Source organism: Mustela nivalis, assembly GCF_964662115.1.
Source record: "Mustela nivalis genome assembly, chromosome: 9".
Lineage (NCBI taxonomy): Eukaryota > Metazoa > Chordata > Mammalia > Carnivora > Mustelidae > Mustela > Mustela nivalis.
In genome coordinates this window covers 102,691,981-102,714,046 of record NC_139028.1, presented here as the reverse complement: position 1 = coordinate 102,714,046, position 22,066 = coordinate 102,691,981, and the positions used below count along the sequence as shown (strand labels likewise).

The 22,066-nt window shown below is 38.8% G+C and overlaps 1 protein-coding gene across 6 annotated transcripts in view; it reads right to left on the bottom strand.

Annotated features, from left to right (window-relative positions):
• CSTPP1 (centriolar satellite-associated tubulin polyglutamylase complex regulator 1) overlaps positions 1-22,066 on the bottom strand; it is a 168,088-nt gene that overhangs the window by 96,610 nt on the left and 49,412 nt on the right. For 2 of the 6 annotated variants that reach the window (XM_082747787.1, XM_082747785.1), the window contains exon 2: positions 3,731-3,922. The exons of the other annotated variants lie outside the window; for them this stretch is intronic. In XM_082747787.1, the coding sequence (XP_082603913.1) occupies positions 3,731-3,922 (192 nt within the window). The remainder of the gene's footprint in view (positions 1-3,730; positions 3,923-22,066) is intronic. 6 annotated transcript variants of the gene reach the window in all.

The window sequence follows — 22,066 nt, the reverse complement described above, 5'->3', positions numbered from 1 at the left end:
CATATTTTGGAATTTCAGCGTGTAGACTCCCCTTAAGTGAGAGGTTATCACTGTCTCCAGTTACTCAATCCCTTACTCTCTACTGGGGACAGATCCTAGTCTAGGACCAGATCGGATATTGGGTGAGTTAATGCTCCATTCCTAATGATATTGGGGATATCACAGAGACTGTCACTGAACCTTGAGTAGCTCAGACTACTCATCCTGGGTTGTAGGGTTGCTTCTTTTCAGAGACCCATGTTTTATATAAGCCATTTTCCAGGTAGCAGTCATAATTTAAAAAAAAAAAAAATTCTCTGCCTTTTACTATTCCTTAAGAAATGAACTCTCAGTTTCCTGTGCTTGCTTCTGAACCCAGAACACAAGAGACCTGTGGTTTTAGCCCCATTAGCATTGTGGTTTGTTTGGTTTCTCGCCCATGGATGAATTTACACTGATTTTATAAAATGGCTATGTTCTTTACATTTTCTCTTCAGAAAATTTTATGTATTACCATGTGTCTGTAATGGATAAGAAAGCCAAATCATAAGTACTGCTAGCCATTATGACCAGAAATCCAAAACAAATTTTCTACCTGCATAAAAATGCATGTTCTTGCTTTTTCATTGTATTTAACTGAACTAAAAAGCTTTTTAATAGGTATCAATCTTACCTCTAAAATCAAACAAAAGTGTTCCTAAAACATTTTAAAGGTCAAACAAATGTATACTATAATGTTTACCTCAAACAGATTTCTCTAAGACCAGTATTCAAATTTCATTGAGTAAGTTCTTCCATTCTTTAAGTTGTTTGGTTTTTTCCTCTTGAGATTTCAGTTGTTTTGTATTTCTACATTATTTCAAATTTACAGAAAACTTCAAGAATAGCACAGGATTCAGGATTCCTGAATACCCTTCACCTAGATTATTCAAATGTGAGTATTTTGTTACATTTGATCTCACTCAAACTTCTCTAATCTCTCTCTCACACACACATATATATTTACTATTTTTCAGAACTGTTAAAAGAGTAAGTTGTAGACATGATACTCCTTTACCCCTAAATACAGCATATATTTACTAAAAAATAAGGAATTCTCTTATACGACCAAGGCATAGTGATCAAAATCAGAAAATTAAAATTGATACAATATTGTTATCTAATTTACAGGCCTTATTTTTTTAATTTTTTTTTTTTTGAGAGAGAGAGAGAGCACATGCAGATGGGGGAGGGGTGGGGGGAAGGTGCACGCAGCCAATCCTGGGACACTGAGATCATAAGATCATAACTTGAACCAAAACAAGAGTCCGTTACTTAATTGAATGAGCCACATAAGTGTCCCTAATCTTTAGGCCTTATGAAGAGTATTTCTAACCCTGTTAAAGTATTCATTTAAAACTGAGAAAAATTGACCTGATTTTTCTTGAAAAACAAGAATAAAAAGAAGATGACTCCTAGAACCACTGTTATTTATTTACTTAGTAGGTAAGTATATAGGCTCTATGCCCAATGTGAAACTTGAGCTCATAGCCCTGAAATCCAGAGTCCCAGGCTCTACCAACTGAGCCAGCCAGGTGCCCCAAACTGACTTCTACGTCGTTTTGACATGTCCACACAATTCTTTGATCACTTCCTTACTTTTTTGTTTAAATCTTTTTAATTTTTATTTTATTATTATTATTTTTTATAAACATATATTTTTATCCCCAGTGGTACAGGTCTTTGAATCGCCAGGTTTACACACTTCACAGCACTTACCATAGCACATACCCTCCCCAATGTCCATAACCACACCCCCCTTCTCCCAACCCCCACCCCAAGCAACCCTCAGTTTGTTTTGTGAGATTAAGAGTCACTTATGGTTTGTCTTCTTCCCAATCCCATCTTGTTTCATTTATTTGCATTTGAAAAATATGTTCCAGGCTCATCTTGTTCTTTCCCACCCAATCCTACAGCCAGCCATTTCTCCAAGAAGACCAAGTTGCTTTTATTAGAGGACTGTTTTTTTTTTTTTAAGATTTTATTTATTTATTTGACAGAGAGAGAGAGAGACAGCAAGAGCAGGAACACAAGCAGGGGGAGTGGGAGAAGGGAAAGCAGACTTCCTGCCGAGCAGGGAGCCCAATGCAGGGCTTGATCCAATGACCCTGGGATCGGGACCCAAGCCGAAGGCAGATGCCTAATGACTGAGTCACCCAGGCACCCCAGTTAGAGGACTGTTTAAAAACCTAGGTGAGGGACGCCTGGGTGGCCCAGTTGGTTGGACGACTGCCTTCGGCTCAGGTCATGATCCCGGAGTCCCAGGATCGAGTCCCGCATAGGGCTCCCAGTTCCACGGGGAGTCTGCTTCTCTCTCTGACCTTCTCCTTGCTCATGTTCTCTCTCACTCTCATTCTCTCTCAAATAAATAAATAAAGTCTAAAAAAAAAAAAAAAAAAACCTAGGTGAATGCTAGATGTGCTCCAAATGTGTCATTGCTTCTAGGCTCTCCCAGAGTCAGGGTGAAGACAAAGGAAGATTTATGTATACCCACTCTGCATGTGTGCATACACACACATACACACACCTAGATTCATTTCTATACATCTAGATATCTACATATATTAAAATCCATGAGAACATTGGTTCAATTCCAGTGTTACACAGGGTACATTCTAGTCTTTCCCCTTTTTACATCTGAAACTTCCTAATTCTCTAGTTGGTGTGATTGGGGAGTCAGTGTTTAACGAGTACAGTTTCAGTTTGAGAAGATGAGGAAGTTCTGGATAGATGATGGTGATAGATGCAGAAAAGTGTTAGCGTACTTGATGCCACAGAACTGTACGCTTAAAAATAATTGAAATGGTTATTTTGTTGTGTATATTTTACCATAATAAATTTACCAGAAATAAATGAAGATATTGGTGTCAAACACCTCATATGTATATTTATAGGATTGTCTGAAGAATGAGTGGTTGGAAAGTATAACTAAAATATTTTATTCTGAAGTAAGAATGACTATGGCTTTGCTACTGGAAGAATGGACCAAAGACAGCAGCAGTGGCATCACTTAGAAGCCTGTTAGAAACCAGAATCTCGGCCCCATCTCAGACCTACTAAAACTGATTTGGCATTTTAACAAGACTCCATGTGGTTCACACGCACGTTGAAGTTCAAGCAGCACTCCTCTGGGACAGATTCTGCCACTTCCTACTTTTGTGACTTTGGGCCAGGTACTTAACCATTATGTGCCTCAGTTATTTTATCTACAAGATTGTAACAGGAATGAAAGTTGCCAAAGATGATTATATGTGATGATAATGCATGTTGTATAATGCCTGGCACATTCAAGGACTATCAGCTATTATTATTACTTTGCCCAGTAGAAATCTGTGATGGTTGATTTCAGGGGCTTTTCTAAAAATAGGAGACATAGGAAGTCGGTATTTTCCAGAGATGGTGCTTGGCTTTAGGAGATTATGGGGAAAAGGATACATGGGAGATAATACTTTGGGCCAAGTATGAAGAAGACCCAATAGCGTAGAGTGAAGGTGTCACATTCAGTCACAACGGGGTAATGTTCTTCTTGTTAAGGTATGGTAGGACCAGACAAAGGTTATTTACAAAATATAAATGGAATGGAAGCAGCTTTTGATGAGACAATGCCCTATTTTTAAGATATTTTGAAACCCAAGTGGTCTGTTTTTCACATGTCTGAAATCCTGCGTAAGACAGAACCTTTCAGCTGAAATAGCACTTATATTTGACTTACATGGTCAAGGACCAGACAGGCTGGGGGAGGGAGGTGGCCGAGTGTGAAGTACCGACTAGGTGGGGAGATGAAAGGACAGCTACACAGGCCTCGAGAGTTGCCAGCACTTGGGCCATGGCTCTCTGAAGATGCTGCTGAGTTCCTAACCTAATTTCTCTGGCAGGAGATCTTTCCTTGTCCCGGAAAAGACTTCTGGAGACAGAGAGGATTAAAAAAAATAATATTGTTAAGAAGTGAGGTTGCTGGGCTTGCACTTTACTAGCCGGAATCCCTTTATCTTTCTTGAGAGCCCCCCAGATCTCTTTTATTCTAGGTCAGTAATTTAACACTCTCAACTCTCAATTCAAAGCCTGTAATGACCTTGCTGTGCTGAATTATTAGCCCAGGATATAGAAAGAGAGAGAGAGAGGGAGGGAAAAAGAAAAAAAAAACCCTAAAAACAACAGAGGCCTTTTGATCAGAGCACCAAACTGCAGTTCGCTGTAACTCAAGCTGCCCATTCTTATATGGCAAGAATTAAGGACTCCCCCTGCCAGGCAGGACCCTATTAAAAGACAATAGCTGTTTGAAAAGGGTAAGCAAGTTGATATGGATATAATAGGCCACATATGGGGGCCCCTTTCTACTCTGAAATAAAGCTCCTTCTTAAGAGTTGTGAGCTGGGAAATCCAGCATTCAGTAAGGCAGGAGGAGGAGGTACAATAGAAGAGCGTGAGTGGGTAGCCATGCAGAAATGCTTGAAGGTGCTTCGGGAAAAAGGGAGGAGGGCTTTGGGGAGCCTGCAGAGATGAGCATCGATCACTGAGGAGAGAGGCTTTCAGAATGGCCAGGTGCTCTTTGGTCCCCAAGAGGTTTTTAGGCCAGTGATGACAAAGATTTGGCTGGAACCAAAATAGTGGTTAATTTCTCTAATGGGTTAACAACAATGACAGCAAAACAAGCAGGAACATAGTAAGCTCTTGCCAGAAATGATGCAGCTGGCAAAAAGTAATCCTTTCTGCCTTGTTTTATACAATCTAACATGTCAACATCCTAAACTGATGAATACCATCTAGTGCCACTACATGTTCTTATTACCTTTAGGATGGGATTTAAAAAAAAAAATGGCTCTGTAGAACAGAGACAGTGGACCCCAAAGAAACTGCCTCTTGCCTACAAATGATACTCCTTCTCAGATACAGAGAGGTAACCACAGGACACAAGACTTCTTACTCTATTAGCTAATCTATGTTTGCTTATCTATCACCTAAACAATCTGCTCATTAACAGATGATGCTTTTGGAGGATCCTAATCCACAAAAGAATTTCCCAAACACTGTTTTAACCACTTCTAAGATCTTGTTAGTATGTTACAAAACAAGGAATGATTTAAAGTGACTCGAAGTATTTAAACACATTAATCTAGTTATCTCTAACTGAATTCTGAATTCCCAAATCCCTAAGCAAAAATATCAGAGATATTTTTCTTTCTTCTACCACCCTTTGCTAACTGCCAAATGAACAGCTCTCCAGTTCCCATCCACTGCAATTAATGGGCTAGCTTGATGGAATTTACAGCTAAAGAAAAAACACAAGGGATCTCTCTCTAACACTCTTGTTCCACTGAATGGTCAACAGGGCACTAAACTGATCTTTAGCAAATTAAAGGGGTTTGCTGATTAAAGAGAAGGTCTGGATTCCTAGGAAAAGAAATCTTGCATCACCACTCAGCTTCAGACCCCAAAAGAAACATATTATTTTTACAAAAGTCATTAGAGATAATTGTTTCCATAAAATATTGCAATTTTAAATGACTGTCCAGAATGTAGACTCCTTCATTTAAGGAGTCATCATATAGGAAAGGAAGGATGAACAGTGGAGAGCACCAAACACTAAGCTGATTCCCCAACTCATGTCTTAGCATATGGTAACCATATTTTCGGAAGTCCACACTGGGACACAGTCTAAAAAGTTTTTATCTGATGTGTGGGCCACTTACAGGTATAAGAAAGAGCTTAAAGATTCTCTATATATCAGTGTAACGATTGGGTAGGTATGTTTAGATGCCACATCGATTGATAAATATTAAATGTCAATTATGTTATAGATCTTAAAGGATATACAGCCGATATAATCTGAAAAATAAAAATTATGCAGAACAGCATGTGTGGTATGATACAATTTATATAAAACTATGTATCTATGGGTATATATGTAAGTAGACAAGAGGTTTGAAAGAACAGAGAAAATGGAGGGAAAAATATTGGAGAAAATTTCTCGGAATGGAAAGGCATGAGTCCTCAGATTAAAAGTCTAGCACAATGAATGAATATATGTGCACACCAAGGCACACACCATGGGCGCATGGCAAGGTCATTTTGTAGAAGATCATGTAGGATAGGAGATATTGGTACAGCTATCTTTGGGAAATAGAATCACCCACAGTTGCCCTCCGGCCATAACAATTTATATTCCTTACAAATGCAAAATACACTCCCCACCGAAACACCCAAAGTCTAATTCCATTTTAGCATCAACATAAACTCTAGATCTTGACATAAATCAATTCCAGGTAGAGATGAAGTGCCTCCAGTGCAATTTCTTCCTGTATAATTCCTCATTCTAAAAGCCTGTAAACTAAAGAGAGAAGTTATATGCTCCTACACACCCAGTATGTACAAGGGTAATACAGTGATAGGATAACCACAATAAACTTCCAACCAAAAAGAGGGAGAATGAGAGGCAATATAGCAACTGTTGGTCCGTTGCAATTCTGAAATCCACCCACCCACATGTCTCATTTCCATGATTTGAGCCTAGTACCTCTCCCTGATAATGACTTCCCATGACTTTTGACTCTGTACTCTGGGCTTTCGGTTTCATTCTTCTGAATCATACTTATATTTTCATAAATCATAGTCTCAGTTTGCAGCTGAATAGCTTTCTCAGCTTGCTTCTTGCCCATAGAAGTCTAGGGGCCACTTTTAATTTTACATTATTTATGTCTTCTTTAGCCCAAGTTAGTGGGGCTTCCACAGATATAATTCTCTTAAAAATGATGTTGAGGGAGAGGGTGGTTGGGTTATGGACACTGGGGAGGGTATGTGCTACGGTGAGTGCTGTGAAGTGTGTAAGCCTGACGATTCACAGACCTGTACCCCTGGAGCTAATAATAAATTATAGGTTTACCAAAAAACCACCAAAAACCAAAACAAAAAACTGGGGGGAAGGGATGCTGAGGTTTTTCTATTAACTTTATTGGGGTTTACTCCATTGGACAAAAGATTTACCCACAAACCTCTTTGAGACTGGCACTTCCCTATCTGGGTTCCCTATGAGCCTGCTGCTCTTAGATCCTTAGGCCTCTAGTACATCTGAAAGAATGTATGGGTGGGGGGAAAAAAAGAAGAAGAAGAAGGTGAAGTCCATAAGGCTCCACCCAGCAATCTTGCTGAGATTTTTAACAAAGGGTTCATCTTTACCCTTGGACCACATTTCTTTGCCAGCACTTTAGATTTGATCTTTATCCTGAAGCACTTCCTTACTTTGAATACTTTCTGCTGGTTAGAAAGACTGTCCTGAGCTCTCTGTATTACCTCTAAATTCCACCTGAAAACAAAATAGTCCATTCTTTAGTTCATCTCTCTCACATTTTATTGTAGGTAATTAGAAAAAGATAACCAGCCCAGAAATCTCCACAGGTAGGATCGTCATACTCACTATGTAGATTTCCTATTTTTCACATTACCAAAAATGATAGTATTGCCAAACTTTCTGTCATTACATAATAAGGGTCCTCTTACCTCCAACTAACATTTTCCTCACTATCTTTTAAGCCTTCACTGATGGTCTCCTTGAAGCCCATCAGATTTCCACTGTCAGGCTTTTCAAAGTCCTTCTGGTTTCCACCTGTTGACTGGTCTCAAAGCTAATGACATGTTTTAGGTTTTTTTGTTACTGCACAAAAAACTGCACAAAAAATAAGAATTATCTGGAAGCTTCTTCCTTCACATGTTGGACACTTAGGCTTGAAAACCAAATTTGTACTTGGGCTTCTTGGCAACTGGTTATTAAAAAAGAGTCTCCTCAGGGGCAATGTCTGAAAACTAAGTTCCCAGAGACCAAGACACAGTGTTGGGAACTGTAGGTGGCTCAGTTGGCTAAGCATCCAACTCTTGATTTTGGCTCAGGTCATGATCTCAGGGTTGTGAAATTGAGCCCACATTGGGATCTGCGCTGGGTGTGGAGCCTGCTTGAGATTCTCTCTCTCCTTTTGCCCCTCCCCCTCCTTGAGCCTCCCCTGGCTTCTTGAATATAGGAAGAGTAGAGACCATCTAACCTAAGCTGTGAACTTCAGTAGAGGAACAGAGGCAACTTCAACCCACAGCAAACTGGTAGGGGGAGACTAAATACCCCCAAGCTCACCCAGTCTCCTCCTGCCCTTCAGTCTCCCACTTTAACCCAGTTGGGAAGCCACAGGGCAAGAGAATCTATGGATTAAAGTCTGTACAGATCAGCCCTCCAGCATAATGTGGAGAGTGGATGTGCAGGGGCAAATGGGAAATAAATAGCAAGTACCAGAAAGGCAATTTATTCAGTTGGGTAGAGTTTGGAGATAAATTAGTGATAAGTTTATAAAAATTAACCAAACAAGAAGAAAAGAGGTAGTCTCAGGAGTGAGAAGATTGTGCAACTTAGTTCAAGTGTCAATAGTGTTTATATAGTTATAAATAGTAAATATTGATATAACCAAATAGAATATTGATATAACCAAAATCTTTATATATAATATTAAGATTGTATATATATATATATAATTATATTACATATATATAATTAAGATTATATATATATGTATATATATTTATCATGAGGTTGGAGAGTAAACAGAATTACATATGCATGATAATTGTGTTAAAGAGAAATAGATTCACACTTCACACAATGGGAAGTCAAGAGATAATGCCTGATTTTGAAAAAAAAATGAAGTAGCAATGTAAGTAATTTAGAGATACAGAAATAAATGTCAAACAAGTTACTCAAAGAAGTTGAAAGTGGTTACCTCTAAGGAATGGGAAACTAAATTAGGAGTTGGGGTAATGCCTTTTTCTTTCTTTCTTTCTTTCTTTAACAATACTTACAGAACTATTTTATTCTTTACACTGTATGCACGTATAACCTTAATTTAAATAAATAAATAAATTATATAAAGAATATCCAGCTTAGAGGGCCATCTGTTCTGTGACACTCTTCCTCATCCCTCAAGCTTAATTAAGATATTCTTCCTCCCGACATTCTTAACACCTTGAGCCTCTAGTTAGCTCGTATCACAAGTTGTTTAATTATTGACTTACTTGACTGTGAGTACACTCAAGGTAGAGACCATGCTTTCTTAATCACTGTTTCCCCAGCAGCTGTCATAATCCCTGGCATAGATGGCTATGTAAGAAATATTTCCTTAATTAAATAATCTTAGTCAATGGCACCAATACCATACCAGGTGTATAGAGTAGAAAACTTCCATGACCAAACCCTCCTTGTAACCCCTCACTTACATATCGCCCTGAGCTCTATTACCTCACTGCTACAGACTGAATGGTTGTGTCTCTTTCAAGTCCCATACTGAAACCTAATCCTCAATGGGATGGTATTTGGGGTGGGGCCTTTGGGAGGTGATTAAGTCATAAGATTGGAGCCCTCATGAATGGGATTCTTGCCATTATGAAAGAGGCCCAGGAAAGGTCTCTTGACCCTTCGGCTGTGTGAGTATACAAAGAAAGGAAGGCCATCTATGAACCAGAAAGTGGGCTCTTCACAGACAAGGAGTCTGCCAAAGCCTTGATCTTGGACTTCCAGCCTCCAGAACTGTGAGAAATAAATTTCTGTTATTTATAAGTCACTTAGTCCATGACAGTTTGTTACAGGAGGTCGAATGGACTAAAGCATGGACCATAGACCTTTTGTCATTCTCTGAAGACACAAAACCTCTGTGCCCTGGCTCATGCTGTTCCCTTGGCTAAAAATGTCCTACTTGTTCAGTTCCCATTCTATATTATTCATCTAAGGACCACCTGAAATACTATTTCTTTCATGAAGTTTTACTTAAAATTCATAGAGTAAATCCCTCCTTTTGCTTATCCTAAAACATGCTGCCTGAAATTCTACTTGGCATGTATTTAGTAGAATCCTAAAAGTTATGCTTATGTCTGATTTTCCCCTTGAGTTCATAAGTTCCTTGAGTTCAACTGGTTTACTCATCTTGCACCCGTCACTAGCATGGTATCCAACATATAGTAGGTCCACACTAAAGAACAACAGTGTTTTTCTGGTATGAAACTGCCATTATTTTTGCCTCCCATGAGAATGATAATGAATTCCTCGAGGATCATATCTGGCACACAGACTGGCACATCGTAGGTACTTAATAAGCAGTTAACAAATTTTAAAAATTAAAAGAAGACCAGGCAATGAGTTTATTTCTTAGTGTTTACAAGGTGCTGTCTTTCATTTTTTTGTCTTTCTTCTTATTTCAACATAAATGAGCCTTCCACAAACTGGCCCTATCTTAATTATACATTTATAAATTATACATTTCTTGTTTGTTGCTTTTCAACATGTACTAGTCCTCCACAAGTCAAGTTAGACCCTTTCGTGACCTCTTCCTGTGTATGATATTTTCTACTCATGCTAATATAATTACATTCCTCCCAAACAAAAGTTCCAAAATAACTTCCTCTTACAATAAAGATAGAGTAGGTAATTTAGACTAAACTTTCTGGCTTGAGAAAAAGTAGATGAATTATTAAAAGCATCTGTTTGAAGTATCAGAGAGCCACTGAGGCAAATGAAGAATGACAAGGGCAAGTTTTGAAAGGAGAATAAAACCCAAAGAGGTCAGCCTAGCATTTGGTGCCACTTTTCCCCATAAAAAGGAATTCTAAATGGAAGAGTCCATGGATTGAATTCAAAGGATCCACAAATTTGTACAGGGAAAAAATTTACATCCTTAGCTTTATAAACCATTAACTGGAATTTATCATTTCCTTCAGTTATGAATATAAACATAGTAGAATTAGCAGTACATGTGATTTTTGTTGGTAACAGAAACCTCAGATATTTTTATATAACCCTAAAGTTGTCCCAAATATCTCACAGTATCGTTTGTACTCATCACCATTTCAAAAATAAGATATTATTACACTCACTAGTCATTTCAGGGGCTTCTGCCAGTCCTGAAAGAGACAGTTGATAGACTGAACAGGTAATAGTTTTGAATTAATGTTAAGTTCCTGAATTTTCAAATGACTCTTGATGCTTGGTGGTCAAAAAACTGGAGCTCAGGCCCCACCCAAGCTGGATAAAGGGACTGTGGTGTATCCTTAAGGCTCTGCTTGGCACCCTAAAAGACATACCTAGAAACAGAACAGCCCTCCCTGATACTTACACCTAGCTTCAAATTATTTCAAGCCCTAACTGAATTGAGGTAATCCAGGATTGCTCGTGCTCAGGCCATCTGCCGAAGCAAATGTAAATCCTCTCTGAAGAAAGATAATAGCATTCTAGGCTTTATACTATCTCTATAATTTTTCATATACAATATACAACACTCAGAGCTAAGGAGAAAAAAGCATACTATAATTTACGACAATGGAATAAAGAGCCAAGAGACAGAATAGAAAATAGACAGATACAGACACATACCCATAAGGAATCCAGATTTTGAATTATGGACTTTTAAATAATCTTGTTTTACTATGTTCAAGAAAACGAAGAATAAGAACTAGTAAAGAACCATTAAAAAAAACCCTGAATGGTAATTCTTGAACTAAAAAATGGAATAAATGTGGGACACCTGGTTAGCCAGTCAGTATAACATGTAACTCTTGATCTCGGGGTTGTGAGTTTGAGCCCCACATTGGGTGCAAAGATTACTTTAAAATAAAATCTTTTAATTAAAAAAATACAATATGTGAATGGGATGCCTGGGTGGCGCAGATGGTTAAGTGTCCGATTCTTGGTTTTAGCTCGGGTTGTAATGTCAGCGTCATGAGATCAAGCCCTATGTTAGGTTCCATGCTCATTGTGGAGTCTACTTGAGGCTCCCTCTCTCTCTTTCCCTCTCCTGCTTCTGCTTTCTCTCTCTCTCTCAAATAAATAAGTGAATCCTTAAAAAAAAGTAAAATAATTCGAAAAGCTATATATGATTCCAACTATATAAAAGCTATGTATGATTCCAACTATATAACATCTAGAAAAGGCAAAACTATGAAGACAGTAAAAAGGACAGTGGTTGCTAGGAATTGGTTGGGAAGAAGGGATAAACAGGAAGAACACAGATAATTTTTAGAGCAATGAAAATACTCCATATGATAGCACAATGATGGTTATATCATTAGATATCTATCTAAACCCACAGAATATAAAATACCAAGTGAATACTAAGGTAAACTATGAACTTTGGGTGATGATGATATGTCAATGTAGGTTCATCAGTTGTAACCAAATATACCAAATATAGGGAATGCTGGTAATGATAATAAAAATAACTGTTGCTTTGAATTCTGGAAGCATGAGATACATAGGAAATCTCTACCTTCTTCTTAATTTTGCTGTCAACCTAAACCTACTCTTAAAACAAAAGTCTTTAAAAAACAAACCAAAAGGCATATTTAAGCTATATAAAATTTTCATAATAAACTATAGAAGAAAGCAAAGTTAATTAAAATCTTCTTTGCTACTGGAAATAAAAAAAAATAAAGGTACACTATGGGAGGCAAGACTAAGAGAAACATGAGACACACTAGTAAACAAATCTTAAGGTTTTTCAAACTCACTTTCAACATTCATGGTTTCCCTACCTTGCAACTTCTTTTTTTTTTTTTTCTCCTTTATATTTAAAACAGACAGACTGGGGTGACTGGGTGGCTCAGTTGTTAAATGTCTCCCTTCGGCTCAGGTTATTATCCCAGGGACATGGGATCAAGCCCTGCATTGGGCCCCCTGCTCAGTGGGAAGCCCGTTTCTCTCTCTCCTACTCTCCCTGCTTGTGTTCCCTCTCTTTCTGTCCCTCTCTCTGTAAAATAAATAAAATCTTTTAAAAATAAAATAAAATAAAAAATAAAACAGATTAAAAGTGTCATGGTAAGATATAAAAAAACACAAAAACAAAAATAAGACAATAATTGGAATTAAGAACTCAGTACATGGGTTTAACAGCAAATTACACAAAATGAAAGAGAATTAATGAACTGCAAATAGGTCAGAAAAAATATCTAGAAGAAAGCACATAAGATAAAAATGATAAAGAATGCAGAAAAGTACATAAGAGAGGATACCATGAAAAAGTCTAAAGTTTGTGTAACTGGAATCCCAGGAGTAAAGACAGTGAAATAGAAGCAAGTCTGAAAAGCTAAAGATTAAGAACTTTCAAAACTGATAAAAGACATCAAGTTACAGGTTCAAGAAGTACCAAGAACATGAAGGGGTTTAAATATAAAGAAAAACAAACCTAGATACATTATAGTAAAACTACCAAAAACCAAAGACCAATGAAAAATATCCAAAAGTAGCCAGAGACAAGAACAGATTATTCTTCAAAGGTGTAAGAATGACAAATAGCTGACTTCTCAACAGAAACTGTGGAAACCAGAAGAAAATGGAACAGTGTCTTCAAAGCACTAAAAGACAGTAGCTGCCAACCTAGAACTTATACCAGAAAAAACTATCTTCAAAAATGAAGGTGAAATTCCGATAATGTCTCTAGGTAGATAATAGTTTTCAATTAACTGATTTTCATAATTATACTATGGTTTTAGAAGATGCTAACATTAGTAGAAGTTGGGTGAAAGACAAATGGAGACTATGTGGTTTTGTTGTTCTTGTTCTTGTTTGTTTGTTTTTTTTAAGTAGGCTCCACGCTCAGCATTGGGCTCCAACTCACAACCCTGATACCAAGACGAGAGCTGAGATCAAGAGTGAGACACTTAACTGACTGAGCCACGCAGGCACCCCTATGCTATTTTTACCACCTTTTTTGTAAGTCTAAAATTATTACAAGAGGGGAAAAAAGGTAAAATATTGTTTCAGAACGAAAGCTAATGTCAGAATGGAAATTCCACAAAAGTTGGGATTTCTTGTCTGTTTTGTCATTGCTGTAGACCCCCTAGTGTCTAGAACACTAATTAACACAAAGACATTTGGTAAATATTTTTTCAAATGTACCAACAACAGTCGTAGTAGCTATCATTATTCAACACTTAGTATATCTCAGGTAGAATATCAGGCACTTTACATTCATTATCCTTCCGACAATCATGGCACATGGAATTTTACATTTTATATGTGAGTCTCCCTATTTTATAGATGAGGCTAAGTAACCTGCTTAAGATCACATATAGTAATTGGCAGCCCTCAAACATAGATTTGACTCCAGAGTCTGTGTCGTTAACCACTGTGCTATAATACTTTTGTGTCACATAAAAAAATTTTTTCTCATTCACTTATTCAAATTCTCTTCATCTTTCCAGATTGTATTAGTCCGTGTTCTCCAGAAAAACAGAAGCAGTAGTATATGCGCACATACAGTTGACCTTGAACAACAGAGGTATGAACTGCTCAAGTCCACTTATACACAGATTTTTTACAGTACAGTCCTATAAAAGTACGTTCTCTTCCTTATGCTTTTCTTGAAACATTTTCGTTTCTTGGGCTTACTTTACTATCAGAACATAGTAGATATAACATACAAAATACATGTTAATTAATCAACTGTTTATGTTATCAACTAAGCTTCCAGTCAACAGTAGGCTATCAGCCATTAAGTTTTTGGAGGAGTCAAGAGCTATACATAGATTTTCTACTGTGCTGGGGATCAATGTCCCTAACCACTTGTTGTTCAGGGGTAAACTGTATATATAAGAGGAGATTTAGCTTATGTGATTATGGAATTGGCTCATGTGATTATGGAGGCCAAGAAATCCAATGATCTTCCATTTGCAATCTGAAGAACTAGGAGAGTTGGTAGTGCAATTCAGTTCAGGTCTGCAAGCTCAAGACCCAGGTCAGTCAGCGGTGTAAGTCCCAGTCTGAGATCAAAGGCCCAAAACAAATACCCCCCCCCCAAAAAAAAACACCCCAATTCACTCTTCTTCCACCTTTTTGCTTTAGTCAGGTCCTCAAGGAATTGGATAAGACCCACCCAGATTAGTGAGGGTGGATCTTCTTCTTCTCCTCCTCCTTCTTCTTTTTTTTTTTTTTTAAGATTTTATTTATTTATTGGACAGAGAGAGAGAGAAAGAAAGAGAGGGAACACAAGAAGAGGGAGTCGAAGAGGGAGAAGCAGGCTTCCCTCTGAGCAGGGAGCCCAATGCAGGGCTCGATCCCAGGACCCTGGGATCATGACTTGAGCCAATGGCAGACGCCCAATGACCGAGCCACCCACATGCCCCAGGATAGATCTTCTTTAAAGTCTACCAATTCAAATGCTAATTTCTTCTGAAAACACCCTCACGGATGTACTCAGAAATAGTGTTTTACAAGCCATCTCAGCATACTCTCATCTGATCAAGATTACACATAAAACTAACCATCACATAAGTCAAGACACACTCCTCTATGATGCCTTATTTAACTTCTCTAGTACCCATGATTTCTCCTTATTCTCAGATCTCTGAGCACGACTTAATGCCATTATATAAGGTCCTGAATTAACAAAAAATTAACAATATTCTGTCTGTTAATCAGTAAACATTATCTCCTCAACCAAATTACATCCCCTCATAGGCAAGTGACTATATCTTACAGCCGCATTTGAAACTCTGTAAGGATACTTGATATTTTGGTAAAGAGTTAAGAAAAATATGTAGTTGGAAAAACCATGCAAAGAACAATACTTTGGGATGGTTTAGAGAGCAGGCTGTATGGCTTAAGATTCTAAACATCAAATTATAAACATCTAAACATTGGCTCAGAAAAAAAGCTACCTTATAAAGGTAAGTTTGGGGGCACTTAGGTGGCTTAGTTGTTAAGCATCTGCCTTCGGCTGGGCTCACAGTCCCAGGATCCTGGGATGAAGCCCTGTGCTGGGCTGCCTGCTCAGTGGGAAGCCTTCTTCTCCCTCTCCCACTGACCCTGTTTGTGCTCCCTCTCTCACTGTGTGTCTCTCTGTGTCAAATAAATAAATAAAATCTTAAAAAAAAAAAAAGTTTTTTTTTTTTTTAAGAATTTTACTTATTTATTTATTTGAGAGAAGAGGAGAGAGGGAGAGAGAAAGAGAAAGGAGTGGGGAGAGGGGGAGAGAGAATGAATCCCAAGTAGACACCACACTGACCGTGGAGTCCGATGTGGGGGTTGACCCAAGGACCCTGAGATCACGACCTGAGCCCAAATCAGGAGTCTGAGGCTTAAGTGACTGAGCCACCCAGGCTCCCCAAAATGTGGTTTTTACATCAAATTTTCTATAATACCTCTTTTTCCTTATGTCAGGTTAGTTAAGTGTTCAGGGCATGTTGGACATAGCAGTCCCATTCTCTCGGTTAAGCCCCCTTGAGAGGGCATATATATTGCAGAAGGTGAAGTTTGAGAGTGTGCAGATGAACAGTTACCCCCCACACACACGTAAACTGCAGCTTGTGTGGTGTAAATATACTGTCCCTGCCTGGAACTGCCTGTGGAACATGGTCTCTTCGGGCCCTGTGGTTTCTCAGTACATTCCAACTGCTGGGAGGCTGGAGCTTGGCTCAGCAAAGCGCAGATAAACAGCTTCCTGTAGCAGGCTGCCCGTGTGAGGAGCAATGACCTCAGCAGAGAGCGTCTGCTTTTCATTACCCTGAGCACATCGCTGCACAGCTAGAGCTCAGAGTAGGAACAATACAAGTTGGATAGGTTTGGCTAGCTCAGGTCTCCCATTACACCTTGAATTTTTTCATCTTGGCTGCCAGAGAAAAGAGGGTATAGCCAGGAAGTGAGGAAATGGCTCATGGGTGAGAAAGGAAAGACAAAAAACATTTTCTGAGGCTGTTGTCTGAACGAACAAGATGGTGAGTCGAGTGGCTAACGCTAAGTCACTGACAGTCTGGCAGGAAGTCCCCCGATGTCTTTCATCTCCAAAAAGGTACATAAACTGCAGGGTAAGCAAAAAGTGTTACAGACAACAAGAGAGACTGAAAGGTCCTCGAACTCTTCAACTCTAATACCATTTAAAGAGAAAGAAGAGCAAAACCATCCCTTTCCGGGAGATCCACAAAGTAGGAGAGAAGCGAAAAACCCACACACCAGGAGCTAACAGGGAATGAGAATGAATTCCACAAAGCCAGCCATTTTACTCATGTCATTTTACCTCATCTGCCCAACAACACCTGTGAGATAGGTATTAGCATCCCTAGCAATGATCTTGACCTGGAAAATATAACACAAGGACATTAACAAAGACATTTTTTGTTGATGTTATTTAATGACAAAGGGATGAACTCAAGGCTGCTTCTACGGCCACCCCAGAAACAGCACTGCTGACTGTTGCAGCTCCAGAACTCAGCAACCCTGGGCCAACGTGTCCTAAAATAAATTTACATGCTCATGACATTTTCTAGTAAGATAGTTTCCACTGTGCTGGACAGAATTGCATCTGATAGTTGAAGAAAGGAATCACAGTTATGGCCTCAGACAGGAAATTGGTTGGACATGACCCCTCTTGAGGGATCCTGAGAAACAATTTGTTTTGTGGGGAAGTCATTGACTGGAAAGATGCACCTGCCATGGGGCTGGAAGCTAAGAGACAGACAAACATCTTAGCAAATCATAATAACAGAGAGAAGCTTCATTTGACTTTCATTTCACTTTTCTCAGGGAAGAAGAATCTTTGTGTGGCTGCCAAAACCCTAACTGTCCCTCCTCCTTCCCCTCTCTCCCTTCCACCCCCATCCCAGTTCATTAAAGACCTTCTGGTTAAAGGTGCCAGAATGTGTCATTCTTTCCTGCTCTTGTGCCAGGCCTGTGCTGCCAGCACCACAGATCTTCTAGAGTACTGAGCAAATTATCGAAGAAATTAGACACTGATGAATTTATACTGTTCTGTTGTTGATGAAACGGAATTTCTTAACTTCTGATGAGCTATTTCATATTACTAATTAATAGCACTACTGATTGGTTAATTCGGATTTGTGTGCGTCTACCTGATTGCGGGAGGGGTACTCAGAGAATTACCAGAGCAGGAGAATGAGAAGAAATATTAGTGCTTGGATGGGACCAAATAAAGATTCTTTATATTATTTGTCAGTTAAAATAAATTAAGTAATATCTTTAAGGGGAAATATTTTCGTGTAGAAAATTATACCTAAATTTTTTACTAGCTAGCTATAAAAGCTGCTCCCAGGAAAAAGGAAATAGTATCACTGGCTCTTGAGAATGCTTCCGCCACGGATGGAGTTCCTTCATTTCCTCTTATCCAATGGTTTCACAACAGCTAAGTTTCTCTTAACGGGTAGAAGGGGGGTGGGGCGGGGGGAGTGAGGACTCTCCTGACAGGGAGAATCTGGGCCCAATTATTATTTCCACAACCTTTGACTCCGACTTCTAAATGAGTCAGGAGACCAGTGGGCTGTGAAATGGCTTCCTCAGTTACCAGGTCAAGTGCTGCTGGATGGTTTCCTGTAATCAAAACAGGAAGGGACTGAAGAAGAGAGATGGATTCTGAGCAAGGAAGCAGCCTCTTCTATCCTTGATGAAACTGGATTTTTAAGTTTCAACATAGATTGTGGTGACTCTCAACTCACCACTATGTCTCCCTGTAGTGCTTTTGCTTTGGATACCCCTAGTGACATAGAAAAGGACCAGAATCCTCTACAGATTTTTACAGATGACAGGAAAGTGCTGGGCCAATAACAGTAGGGACAGGATTGCTCTAGCTGAAGGCAAAATCTATTCCTGGCAATTATCTGAGTCTGTGAGTCCAGATGCTGACATGAGAAATGGGTAATTTTCTGTTACAATGTGTCAACTCCAGCTAAGAACTGAACTATGGAAAAAAGATGGGGGGCGGGGCAGGGAGAAGCATTACCCTTTTGAAGAAGTCTATAATAGGATTAGTCACCATTACTTCACCAGAGCATTTTGGCTCAATTTAACAACAATAAGTAGGGAAAACACGGAGCAGAAATGGCCCAGAGAAGTCTCAAGTCCATCCATCATTTGAAGCTGTGAGCCTGGAAATCAGTGAAGTCCTGGTTTGTTCTGATGTGTTTCTTGTTGCTCCAAAACTGCTCCTCTGTTGCCATGGGCACAAGAAGGACCCAAAACAACATTACTTAAATGCTGGATGATAGATAATCCTAAAAAATTCTGCCCACTTTAGAACTGAAAGTTTACACCCTGAATGTTCTAGATTACTCAGGAGAGAAGTGGGTCATCTTTCATAGGGCTTAGAGCACCTGTTTAAAAAAAGAAGAAATAATACATATTTTATAATGATGGTTTGTTTTCTTTCAAGTTACATTTTAAGTGATTTAGGAATATGCACCATGGGAACTTCCTTTTCATCTCCAGCAATGAATTAATGAAGGTCATGTTTTATGGATGTATTCTAAGCAAAACAATAAGAAAAAAAAGGGATTTGATGCTGGTATCTTTTACTACAAGAGTATATTAAAAAAGGCATGCAAATTCCCAATCGAATTCTGATGATTAATATATATCAAGATATAATAATTAATGTTCTTTTTCTGAAAACTAAGATTTCAATCTTCATATTTATATTATACATAACACAAGTAATTTTAGGTTTAATTATTTTATTACTTTCACTTATTATATATGAGCAATGCATAGGGAAACCAGTTACTTGGTTTCCCTATTGGTGGCTTTCCCTGATCTATTAAGGTTATTAAGGTTATCCCATTCTGGGCAGCAGCAAATAAAATCAATCTTACTATCTTTTTTGGACACAGAAAGCTTAGGTAACAAAGGTGGACAAAAAGGTGAGTCACCTGAACAGAGATAACTCATCGGCTCTTTGATGGGATGAGTCAATTGTCCCATGGGATAAGCCCTCAAATGCCATCTCCAAGAGGCCTTCGTGACTATCCTGTATATCATGTTACCCTAGTTATTTCCTTGTTATTTATCTTGTTATGGTCATCAGCTGTGTAACCTTGGTAGTATTACTTTTGTGGGCCTGAAATTTCCTAATGCATAAAATGAAGAGAATATTAAAACCCCACCTCATGGTATTGTGAGATTTAAAGATTTTTATTTATTTACTTAATTTGTCTTTTTTAGAGAGAAAGAGAAAAAGAAAGAACATGTGCACATAAGCGGGGCGGTGGCAGAGGGAGAGAAAGAATCGCGAGAAGGCTCCATGTCCAGTGCAGAGCTCGACATGGGACTTGATCTCACAACCCTGAGATCAGGACCTGAGCCGAAATCAAGAGTCAGACACTTAACCGACTACGCCACCCATTTGCCCTAGTATTATGAGAATTAAATGAGAGAATGTATGTTATATGCTTAGAACAGTGCTTAGCACACAGCAAGTATTTATTAACTATTAGCTATTGTCTTCATCATCAGTGTACTTGTTTATTGACTATCTCCCTCACTAAACCCTTACATCCATGAGAATAATTACTTTGTCTTGTTAACTACTCTTTCTCCACTACCTTTTACACATAGGCACATACATAGTAAGTGCTCAAAAATAATTGCTGAATGAATTCATGAGTGAATGCTGTCTTATATTCTCACATATCCTTAAAATAAACCTCTATTGGGGCACCTGGGTGGCTCAGATGGTTGGCCATCTGCCTTCGGCTCAGGTCATGATCTCCAGATCCTGGAATCGAGCCCTGTATCAGGCTCCTAGCTCAGCAGGGAGTCTGCTTCTCCTCTCCCTCTGCCTCTCCTCCTGCTCAAGCTCTTTCCCTGTATCTCTCTGTATCAAATGAATAAATAAAATCTTTAAAAAAATAGAAAATAAAATAAAATAAAATAAACCTCTACCAATGAAGATATCTGTGTACTTGCAACCAAAACAGACATCACGTAAGTATCCCCAAGAAGCTAAAACCATCATTGAAAAAAAAACAAAAACAAGACACTTGATCATAAGAAAGAGCCCTCCTGGGCCCACCAGCCAAGACCACAGAGTATCATTCATTTCTATATTAGTATGTGGAGGTCAAGCTCCCTGATGCCACAGTGTTGTAACTATCAATTTAGCCTGTGAAGAATGGTTCCCAATCCTGATAGGAATTCTCAGATTTCAGCCTGTTTCTCTCTCATCATTATTTTCCAATGTCTTAAAAAAACCACATTTCTCATTTTATCTTTACCACAAGAACCTGGTCACACTCTGCTGTGGTTTCTTTTTTTTTTTTTTTTTTTAAAGATTTTTTTATTTATTTGACAGTGAGATCACAAGCAGGCAGAGAGAGAGAGGAGGAAGCAGGCTCCCCGCTGAGCAGAGAGCCCGATGCGGGACTCGATCCCAGGACCCCGAGATCACGACCCGAGCCGAAGGCAGAGGCTTTAACCCACTGAGCCACCCAGGCGCCCCTCTGCTGTGGTTTCTAAGCTATAGCTACTCTAGCCTCATTTTCTTAGATGTACTTCTTCAGAGGTCCTGACCCCATTCTGACACTTGGTCTATTCTTAGAGTGGCACCTCTAAATATTAATTCCTTTTACCTTCCTCCAGTTGAAAGACAACATTCAGAGGTAGAGTTTGCATACAACATAAAAGAAAATCCTCTGGGATTTGGTATCCTTCTTTCAAGAGTGTCCAGCAGAACATGATCTAAAGAGCTCACAGTCTTGCAGACATACACACACAGTACAGCTTAGCTACTCATGTTTTACAGCTTACCCAGATTTACTGGAACAATCAAAGATTTGTTGGAAAACACCAACAACCATGGAGTGACAGCACAGGTGAGGGGACAAGCAGACCCAGAGAAGAAAATCATCAGGAAAACCTTCCTTCCCAAAGCAAGATTATAGAATGAGGACTTTTTCTTAAAAGGAACTTATAAGGAACTCTTCTTCCTAGGGCAATGTCGTTATGCTTCTATGAATTAACACAAAACTGAAGGCTGATAAGGAAGGATTTTCACTAGATAAATAAAATTGATAAAGAAAATCAGGAGCTTCTACCACTCAGGTCTCTACCAAATACCAGTTTTAATTTCATCATATGTCCATTCCATTCAAGTCTTTTTTGCTTGTTTGTTTGTTTTAAGATTTGGAACTTGAATGCTAGTTCATTTCTCAGAATAACTTGCCTTGGGCCAGTAGGGTTTCCGAAAACTGTCAGGTATGTGCCACTCACATACATTATGTAATTTTTAGTTTTCTGAGGACAAGAAACAGC